The following is a 10,667-nucleotide window of genomic DNA, read 5'->3' on the forward strand; positions in this document are numbered from 1 at the left end:
TTATACTATATTATTAGACTGTATTATTTCTCTGTTTATTTTGTATTTACTTTGTTTTCAATGTGTATTTATTACTATTACTATTATTATTATTATTATTATTATTATTATTATTATTATACAATCGGATTATAACCTGTACAGCTGCTGTTGAAATTGGTACTTGAATAAAAATGTAATCACAAAATAAAAAAATAAATAAGAACACATTTATTTTGTTAAATGAAGGTCTAAATTGCTTGTCAGTTGTGTTGTCTGTTGCAAAGGCAGAGCGACTCCAACTTCCTCTTTTTGTAGACACTTTCTTCAAGCTTTTTCTTACAAACTGTCACTTAAATGATGTGGGCTAAAACAATAAACATGACAGAGATTTATCCCAGGCTCTATCCCACCAAACCAAGTCAGAATTATACAACATGAAACCTGTCAGATGCACAGAAAGTGTAAATAATCTTGAGCATTCATAATGTCTGCCACTGATGTTTATGCTAACAGTGTTAATCCTCTCAAAATATCATATTCATTGTTGTAAATTTTCCCAAACTTGCTGCATTTAAATCCCTTTTGTCATCTTATATAATTTCTTTAAACTATTGTTCAAACCCAAAAGCCCTGAAAACCAAAGCACTTTGCACAGAATTTGGAATTTAAAATGTACTACTGTATTTATTTTTTTTATATTTGTTTCATATTTTTGCACATGAATGAAATGAAATGTAATGAAATGTAGTGCTTAATCCTCTTGCCGTTGTTCATTGTTTATATATTTGTAATAAATTAATAATAATTTAAAAAATGCTAGCAGTGTTAACAAAATATATTTAAGCACTTTGCTCATAATTTGAAATATAAAAATATAAATTTACTGTACTGTATTTTTCTACATTTCTTTAATATTTTTGCACGTTGCTGCTGTTCTTGTTTATATATTTGTGTATTTGAAAAAAAAATCTTTTTCATTCGGAAATTCTGTGTACTCATGTATAATTTATATAAACTATACACGTGATTACATAAAAAATAAATAAATGCTAGCGGCGTTAATCCTATCAAAATATCATATTCAAGCACTTTGCATAGAATTTGAAATATAAAGACTAAACTATACACGTGATTTAAAAAAAAAAGTATGGCAGTGCGTGGCTACGGTGGAGATAAACAGCACGAATGAGGCAGAGCGCTGCGAGCTGACACTTCAGAATAATGGCACAATAATGGCACAATAATACTCAACAGGCACTAACAATGACAAGGCCAAAATAAAAAAAATAAAAAAGAAATGCGGTTCTTTTAGGATGGAATAGGCGTCGGACAACGTGGAAACAGAAGAACAAACAGAAACATTTAGATCTGCTGATGCGCATCATGACAAAGCAAGAAGCAGGCGGAGCATCAACTTGATGAAGCCACAACTACTGCACCAGGAACAAGTAAGGCCACATTTAAAGTCTCAGTTTGATTATTCTGTCATTCTATTATTCATTTGAACTTATTATTTAAGGATAATAACCACCGAGTAGTAGAAATGCTCATTAAAACTATAATTATATGTTTTACAGACAAAGTTGATGTAATTTTCACTGTATCACTTGAGTGCTACAGTATACGTGTCATAACGACGGGCAAGGGAGACCAAAAAGACACAACTCGGGGAATAGTTTGACAGTGTTTAATTACAACAGAAGTGCAAAAAGACGGTAGATCAAAGTGTGAACTGGGGAGAGCGCCCTGGTCCAAGGTGAAAGCGAGAGGAGCAGGGTCTGAGACAGGGCCGGGGGGAGTGATGTGACGTCCCGTATCGAGGCCTCGGAGCTACACACACGCTACTGCCACCACTACAGTATACATGTTTCGCACTTCCTTATTTTGCTGACAGTTTTATTAACAGACTTCCTGCAAAATGCCGCACACTTCAAAATCATGCCAACTGATATTTTTGCGTCCAGTAGATGTCCTACTAGAGCAAATGAAGCTTCAAGAAGCTTTGCACTGAAATGAAACAACTGGATGAAAGGCTTCGATGCTTCTTGAAGCTTCATCTGCCCTTCATCTGGCGGTGGGGAAAAGCAGGGTCGGAAACGGGAGGGCAGAGCAGGTCCAGGGAGCAGGATCTGGTGGAGCGAGAATAACCAGTAAATAAAAACAAGAACAGAGCTAAGCAATGAGAACCACACAGATACACGGACGTAACCCTTTTACCAAGCTGCTCGTTATTATGAAAGTTTAACCAATGGTAAAAGAGACATCTCAATGAATAAAACCTTTGTCTAGGGTAGAAGTATGATTCTAGCTCTTAAATTGAACAAATAACTCCGAGGAATATAATTATGAGAACCAAGATGCAATGTACATTTAAATATTTTTACAGTGTTTGCTTTTACAGTGTACAAACGACAAACTCACAGTAAATACGTTTTAGACTTTTCTTATTTTGGAAAATTGTTAGGAATCAAAATAAATTTCAATAAATATTAAAATTTCTCCCTCAACACTATAAAGTCAGAACAGGAGTGCAGTGGGTTTGATATTATGCTCTTGCAGTTTTACGGTGGCGCGTTGGAGCTCAATGTAAAGTCCAATGGGAAAATACGTGGAATAATCCTACCAGTCCGTCGTTCACTTTCACGTGGAAAAAGATTTCTGAAGATGGGACACAGAATGTGCTCTCCTGTCTGTCGTCCTCACAGGTGAGTGTGCAGACTCGTCCGTGGCCACACCGTCTCTGTCCAACTGACTCTGAAGTGAAGTAGCACAAATACGGCGCTAGCTTTAGCTTAGCTCTTTTTCAGCGCGGTTATCAGAAGACTTCGTGAAAACTCACCCCCAGGCTGTGCGTTAAGTCCTCCGAGTTCTCCTCGAGTCCTCAGCAGTCCTCCAGAGCAAGGGGGAAAATCTTCAGAGTTCGCTGAAACGCGGCTTTCACTAATGTTTCTGTATTTTCGTACGAGCTTCTCTCCATTGACTTGTTCTTGCCGTTACAGCGCAGTCTGATCTTTTCGCGCTTCTCGGACGTTCTCTTTTCTCATACGTGCGTACGTCATCACGTACACTCAAATCAAGTAACATTTATTATGGGGTATTTTTAAGCTTTTGTTTATCAATCATGAATTTTCATATTTAAATGTTTTAACACTTGCAAAATGCATATTTAACTATTTTATGAACTTACAAAATGGAAATTTTACTCTATAATATGAAATAAAATACATTCTCAAGATGAACAAAAACAAATAATCTTAGCTGGGTGTCAGGTCCTGGCTCCTCTTATCCTTCTCAGGTGTGGTTGATTGGTGATTAGTCCCAGGTGTGTGTGGGAAGAGCCAAAAATCTCCACCCAGCTTCAGGCTTGGACACGAGAAGGAGTGGGGAGGTACAAAAAGGGACAGGACATGACAACATGTCATTGTGCAAAATGTGAAGATTATATAATGTGAACAAAACTCTCTCTTAAAGATGTGCATGTCTCAGTTCCTCCAGAACAAGAGTCCCACCCTAAGAAAGTGTTCAACCACAGGAAAAGAGGTGAAATTTAAGTTTCATTGTGTGCAGATGTGTGCTTATCTGGTGTCATTTATTTAAAAATATCTTTAAATATTGATCATTAAATATTGTTTCTAGTCTCATAATACAAGTCAGAGCTTCATATAAAAAAGCTAATTGTGTTTTCAAAATTTAGTTTATCGTTGGCATGGTTTGGTTGGCAGTTCATATTTTGCCACAGTTAAACTAAATATACTTCTAATAGTGTTAATATACTAGACAGGTTATGGACAAGAGCTTTGTCTATTTCATTGTAATTATATAAAATCTCTTATTAAAATTAATTTGATGGAAATTACTGATGTAATTTGATTCTTTAAATAGATCTTGTAAGTTGATGGTGCTCACAGTGGTCAACAGAGCGCTCAGGGAGTCTGTGTGTTTGCTCAGAAACACTGATCAGAATATAAATCTAATGTAGTCTATGCCTGGAGTTGCAGGAGAATGTGGTGGATCACACTGAGTCTGGTGCTGCTCTACAGCGCCACCTTCAGTGTTTTTGGCTTACCTCCTGATGTGAGCTGTAAAAACAGAGAGGGCAACGATATCGACTGGTGAGTCACTGCACGCTCATGGCACGTTGTTTTCAGATGTTTTATGTTTCAAATGAGAGAAATGTAATGTCATACAAATGAATAAAAGAAAAATACTAAATGTTCAGAGATTCTTGATGTGAATTAGTGTTGTCACGATTCTGAAATTTCAAATACTAAGGAACAGACTCGATACTCAATAATGATTCTGATACCACGATGATAAGAAAAGAACACTCCTTTTTTAGACTAGAATGTGATTTTCAACATTAAATGGTACTTTCTTTTACATCCCTGTGTGTCCTTATATCTGTGTAATCAGTGTGCAGGAGGTTCATAGTGGTCAATGGGCGTGTACTAGTCTATGTGTCTTATACTTGTTCTGATACAGCTCAGGATCATTCTAAAACTATTTAGGAAAGGTTCATTTCTGTCCTATGAATGTGACTTAGTATCGATACCTGCTCAAATGAGTATCTAGTTTTGACAATGGGCCTGTCATGATATTCAAGTTATTGTTCAATAAATGGTAGATGGAGCAAGCCGAGGTATGAAAAAGCTCCTAAATTTATTCAAACAGTTTTGCTGTTTAAAGCCATTTCTCCCTTGCCATCCTGACATAATGCTCTGTTTAGGTTCATCATTTACAAATCCCCTGTGGTGGAATACAGGCGCACTGGTCTGAGTTACATGTACTTCGACAGTACAGTGAAGAAGCATCCGTATACGCTCAGCCATCAGTGATGGAGACGGCCCTCTGGGGCGCACGCTCCAGCCCATGCTCCGCTCTGTGCACTCCATGGTACCACCACTTCACATTTACAATGTGTTTCACTATAGACAGATTAAACTTAGCATTATATGAAGTTATCAGTGAGATCATTGTAGGTGAGAGGGATAAACAATCAGACAAATGGCGTTTGACAATAAAACCAAATCAGCACATGGGCTGTCAGGATGACCTGTGGTGAGAGTAGTTGATAAATATGTGTATATTTTGTATAAAAAAAATCTTAAACCTCAGTTTTGTTTCAGCCCCCAAGTTTCGGGTTTCTGAGCTACAGTGACCAGCCTCCAGGAGCCAGTGCCAACATCAGACTGTTTGGACACAGCAAAGGTCAGAGGGCATAAGTCTCTGTCCAGATGATGTCTCTGTCTCTGTCCAGATGGTGTCTCTGTCTCTGTCCAGATCGTGTCTCTGTCTCTGTCCAGATCGTGTCTCTGTCTCTGTACAGATCGTGTCTCTGTCTCTGTACAGATCGTGTCTCTGTCTCTGTACAGATCGTGTCTCTGTCTCTGTACAGATCGTGTCTCTGTCTCTGTACAGATCGTGTCTCTGTCTCTGTACAGATCGTGTCTCTGTCTCTGTACAGATCGTGTCTCTGTCTCTGTACAGATCGTGTCTCTGTCTCTGTACAGATCGTGTCTCTGTCTCTGTACAGATCGTGTCTCTGTCTCTGTACAGGTGTGGTGATGGGGGACATCAGTTCTCAGACTGCTCTGTGGATCACTCACAGCACTCCTCAGTTCCCGTTCAGGAGGGACCAGAACCGTTTTTGGCCTGACAGTGGAAATGTCAATGGCCAGAGCTTCATGTGTGTGTCTCTGCCTTTCTCTGAGCTCAAAGGTTTAGGTAAGAAACAGACACACCAGTTTAAAGCCCATTATTTAAGATAAATTAGGGATCCACCAATCAGATGCTGGCGTCGGTATAGGCACTGATCCTGAAAAATTTGTTGGCTCAGATATCGGTACTACCGATATCCTATATATGTGTGTTTGTGTGTGTGTGTGTGTGTGTGTGTGTCCTGAGATCTTCTGGTACTGTACCTAATATCAACCGATACCAGTGCAGAGATGGAAAATAGCAGAACTGGTCCAAATGTGGACTAGCTGTTATTTATCTCTCACGTAGCTACAGAACATCTTATAAACAATAGTTCAAACATTGCAGATTTCTGGGTTCTTGGGTTGAAATGATCAGGTTCAACATTTGTGCATTTACAACCATCAATAAACTATGATCATGTATGATCATATGTAAAAATAAGGAGTTAAATTAAAATAGACTCAATATAAATACAAAACATTGTCCTGACCATTGTCCTCCTGCTTTCAGGGGAACATCTACAGAACATCCAGGCGTATCCGTATGATTACGACCTTCCCGACACTTTTCCAGATGAGTTGAAGAACGCAGCCAAATGGGTCAAGTCCTCCACAAGTCAGAGCAAACTACGAGTAATGCACACCAGAGGAAACCAGGAACTAAACCTTATGGCCAAACCGCTCGGACACAATGCTAGTGGTGAGAGGGAGGAGCTAACCCAGACCTGCAGACACAGAGCAGAGGGGCGGGTTCAGAGCACGGGGCCCGAGGTCACAGCCCAGGGGCGTCTCATGATGAGGGATGGAGTCTGACGACATAGATGGGGCATAGATATGTGTTGATGACGGAGTGATGACTTAGATGGGGGATTCTGTTTTAAAACTCTATCCTCTGTATTTTTGTACTTTTCGACTTTCCTTCACAAACTGCCACTTAACTCATGTAAAGCTGTGATAAATGGCCTGTGCAGATACTGAGAATGAGAAACACTTGTATGTGTCCTCTATTTGCACGTTAAGGCTCTGGCAACCTGTATTTTCAGTTGTAATTCTGGCACTTAAAAAAACCCCATCTGTGCGTAGTTGATAAATGTTTGTTTTTCAGTTTGTGCGTGTGCTTTTCAGATGGAGACCTGTACGTGAAGCTGGCCAATGCATTCAATAGTGACATGTCTGTTCAGACCTGGGGATGCCAACGGGGAGGAGATAAGAGCTTCTGCCCGACAGGGCAATGGAAGGTCAGAACATTTTCATTTCAAGCATCTACCTACCAGGCAAGTTCACATGGCAAAAGTAGAAGAAAAGAAGATTCAGCAAAGAATGACATTCATATCAGCAACATGAATGTCATTCTTTGTTGAATCTTGTTATATTATACTTTTCAGAGGGCATCACTTCATTCTATTGGCCAATAATGTGTAATACAGACGGGGGAAGCTAAACTTTGGATCTATTTGCTGGATATTTTGATCAGGTTCAACATTTGTGAATTTACCTTTTGGATATTCCATGGCAAAGTACAATGAAATCAATAGTAGGATCTGAAAAGCACCAACAGAGGTACCTTTGGTTTTCATTTTTCTGTATGACGTTGTTGTCCATGTTGCCATAGACTTATATAAATGGACATAGCTTACCTGCAAGTGGCCACATTCCAAATAGAAAGTGAGCACGGGCGTGTTTCAGCTCCATCGACTCCAATTCTCCAATTCACTTTCCATCGAACAATGGTGGCTCCTCTCTAACTGCTGCTGTCAGGCTCATCATTCTGACCTTAGTGTTCGTATTTACTTGCTCTACATGATGCTGGGGTTTTTATTTCACTGTTTCATCCAGAAATAACAATATGAACATTAATAACAGTGCAAAGGCCTTCTTTCACTGAGATCGCTCTCTCCAGCAACAGGTTTGATTGACAACGTTGCTACCAAATATGGTCCGTGGTTGCAGATTAGCAGCTGTAACTTCTAGCTCAATTGGCTTCATTTGTTTATTGGGCATTGGCAGGGGACGATAGACTAAAAGACACTTCAGGTCCACACAGCCCCAGAAACCTCTTATTTAAAGCTACCACTGTCCAGATGTTTTTAAGACTGTAATAACACTAATACACTAATATAATTTAGCAACTCACTGCTGATGTTGCGACCTCATCTGTTTATCTAGAAGTTCCAAACTCAAGTTCAAGATTACTGTTTAAGAAAAGTTCAATTTTGCCATGGTTATGTTTTTTCAGTATCAATACTTGTTAAACTGAGTATATATTTTTGATACTAGTTTACTTTTGACAACCATAATAGGTGATGAACGTGGAGGAGATCAGCACAGCCCCGGCCACGTGGAAAACCGAGCAAGACCACTCCAAATGGGGCGTGACCACCAGACAGAATATCGCCTGGACCTGTTTCGGAGACGTGAACCGATCTGAGTCACAGTACCAGCGCTGGGGAGGAGCTCTGTGCATCAACGACGCACAAGTCAACGATGCCTTCAAGAAGTTCATCAGTAAACAGCTGCCATGTCGCAAACGCCCTCTGACCTGTCCCGACTCTGACTTGTTTGACGCTACCCGCACTGCCTCCTTTGGTTAATGTCCAGATCCCAGTCTGTCCCTGTGTTTCTGTGCTGTCTGAATCAGTGTCTGAATCTTCCAGATGTTACGACAGTTAATAAGGAAAAAGTGAGGTCCTGCAGATGGAAAAATGGTCAAAAATGATGAAATGCATTTAAATGACAGTCAATAATAAAACATAGATTACAAGCACAAGTGTCTCCGCTTTGTCTTTGTCCTCTACTATGCAGTCAGCAAAGGTGGAAAGTAACTTAGTACAAATACTTACGTTACTGTAATGAGTAGATTTTATGGGTAATTGTACTTTTTTGAGTAGAATTTTAAACCTGTGCTTGTAATTTGGCATAATTCAAGAAATGTAATAATGACAATTAGAATCATGAGTACTGAGTACAGCACAAGTCTCAGTCACCTGTCTCACCTGTCTCACCTGTCTCACCTGTCTCACCTGCCTCACCTGCCTCACCTGCCTCACCTGCCTCACCTGTCTCACCTGTCTCACCTGTCTGTGCAAACTGCATCGTCTGCTCTGATTGGACAGAGCTCAGAGAATGTGCAGGTTAAGGTTTAAAATTATTACGTTCAACTTTAAACTGTGGAATTTATATTAAATACTGATAAACTAGTAGATGTAACTTGTACCAAGTAATACTTTTCATGTATACTTTTTGCTTTTACTTGAGTATAATTTTGACAGCAGTACTTGTATTTGTACACGTTTAGCCCTGTATCTGTACTTTTACTTGAGTACAAAACTGCAGTACTCTTTCCACCACTGGTAACACATTTTTTATGTAATTGGAAGGAAAAAACATGAAATAATGCACAAAATAAAGTATTTTCAAAGGATAAACACAAAAAACAGAGAAATTAAATCATATCTGAAGGAGAAGAGCACAGATGTTCAAATCCTGTAATATAGAGCCTTTAAAAGTTTGTAAAGATTGTGACATTGTGTTTAATGCTGCGTAAAACAGTATCACATGTGAAAATAAATGAATAAACTTTATATTTTGAAAACAAATTGAACACACGCTGAGGCTCTACAGGAATGAAGTGTACGGTTCTGCTGTATGATGAAAAAATAACAAAAAAGGATTTTATTTGGGGCATAACATTGGAAAGAGGAGCAGAGGTGAGAGGAGGAAGAAACAGAGAAGAGAGGAAGGAGAAACAGAGGAGGGAGGAGCAGAGAAGAGAGGAGCACCAGAGAGAGGAGCAGAGAAGAGAGGAACAGAGAAGAGAGGAACAGAGGAGAGAGGAGCAGAGAAGAGAGGAACAGAGGAGAGAGGAGCAGAGAAGAGAGGAACAGAGGAGAGAGGAGCAGAGAAGAGAGGAACAGAGGAGAGAGGAGCAGAGAAGAGAGGAACAGAGGAGAGAGGAGCAGAGAAGAGAGGAACAGAGGAGGGAGGAGCAGAGAAGAGAGGAACAGAGGAGCAGAGAAGAGAGGAACAGAGGAGGGAGGAGCAGAGAAGAGAGGAGCACCAGAGAGAGGAGCAGAGAAGAGAGGAACAGAGGAGAGAGGAGCAGAGAAGAGAGGAACAGAGGAGAGAGGAGCAGAGAAGAGAGGAACAGAGGAGAGAGGAGCAGAGAAGAGAGGAACAGAGGAGGGAGGAGCAGAGAAGAGAGGAACAGAGGAGCAGAGAAGAGAGGAACAGAGGAGGGAGGAGCAGAGAAGAGAGGAGCACCAGAGAGAGGAGCAGAGAAGAGAGGAACAGAGGAGAGAGGAGCAGAGAAGAGAGGAGCAGAGGAGAGAGGAGCAGAGAAGAGAGGAACAGAGGAGGGAGGAGCAGAGAAGAGAGGAGCACCAGAGAGAGGAGCAGAGAAGAGAGGAGCAGAGGAGAGAGGAGCACCAGAGAGAGGAGCAGAGGAGAGAGGAGCAGAGGAGGGAGGAGCACCAGAGAGAGGAGCAGAGGAGAGAGGAGCAGAGAAGAGAGGAGCAGAGAAGAGAGGAGCAGAGGAGAGAGGAGCAGAGAAGAGAGGAGCAGAGAAGAGAGGAGCAGAGGAGAGAGGAGCAGAGGAGAGAGGAGCACCAGAGAGAGAAGAAGAGAAGAGAGAAGGGAAGAGCAGAGGAGGGAGGAAGAAGAAACAGTGGAGAGAGGAGGGAGAAGCGGAGGAGAGGAGAGCAGAGGAGAAGGAAGCAGAGGAGGAAGGAACAGAGGAGAGAGGAGGGAAGAGCAGAGAAGAGAGGAGCAGAGGAGCAAGTGAATTCACTGTAGCTGTATAATAAACACTGTGAACTACATCCAGCAGGTGGCAGCAGCTGCACCATTTAGGAGTAATTTTAATTATTATCAAATATAATTTAATCTTAGACACTTGATGCTCTAATATTACACAGTTTTATTTGCAGGTTGAATAAAAAAACAAAATAAATAAATAAATAAATAAATAAATAAATAAATAAATAAATA

General features: G+C 40.4%; 1 protein-coding gene and 1 long non-coding RNA gene across 2 annotated transcripts; one reads left to right on the forward strand and one right to left on the reverse strand.

The window, feature by feature from the left end:
• Positions 1-2,034: 2,034 nt before the first annotated feature.
• Positions 2,035-2,885, reverse strand: LOC129457292 (uncharacterized). Its single transcript, XR_008649178.1, has 3 exons — positions 2,822-2,885; positions 2,606-2,736; positions 2,035-2,111 (listed from the first exon to the last, which is right to left on the reverse strand). It is a non-coding gene; the product is annotated as an uncharacterized LOC129457292 (long non-coding RNA).
• Positions 2,886-3,984: 1,099 nt separating this feature from the next.
• LOC117389476 (plancitoxin-1-like) lies at positions 3,985-8,341 on the forward strand. Its single transcript, XM_055230715.1, has 7 exons — positions 3,985-4,094; positions 4,709-4,776; positions 5,098-5,190; positions 5,539-5,706; positions 6,193-6,381; positions 6,807-6,919; positions 7,982-8,341. Exons 1-7 carry the CDS (start codon positions 3,985-3,987, stop codon positions 8,270-8,272), a joined length of 1,032 nt encoding a protein of 343 aa, XP_055086690.1. The 3' UTR covers positions 8,273-8,341.
• Positions 8,342-10,667: the final 2,326 nt, after the last annotated feature.

Source organism: Periophthalmus magnuspinnatus, chromosome 21, assembly GCF_009829125.3.
Source record: "Periophthalmus magnuspinnatus isolate fPerMag1 chromosome 21, fPerMag1.2.pri, whole genome shotgun sequence".
Taxonomy (NCBI): Eukaryota; Metazoa; Chordata; class Actinopteri; order Gobiiformes; family Gobiidae; genus Periophthalmus; species Periophthalmus magnuspinnatus.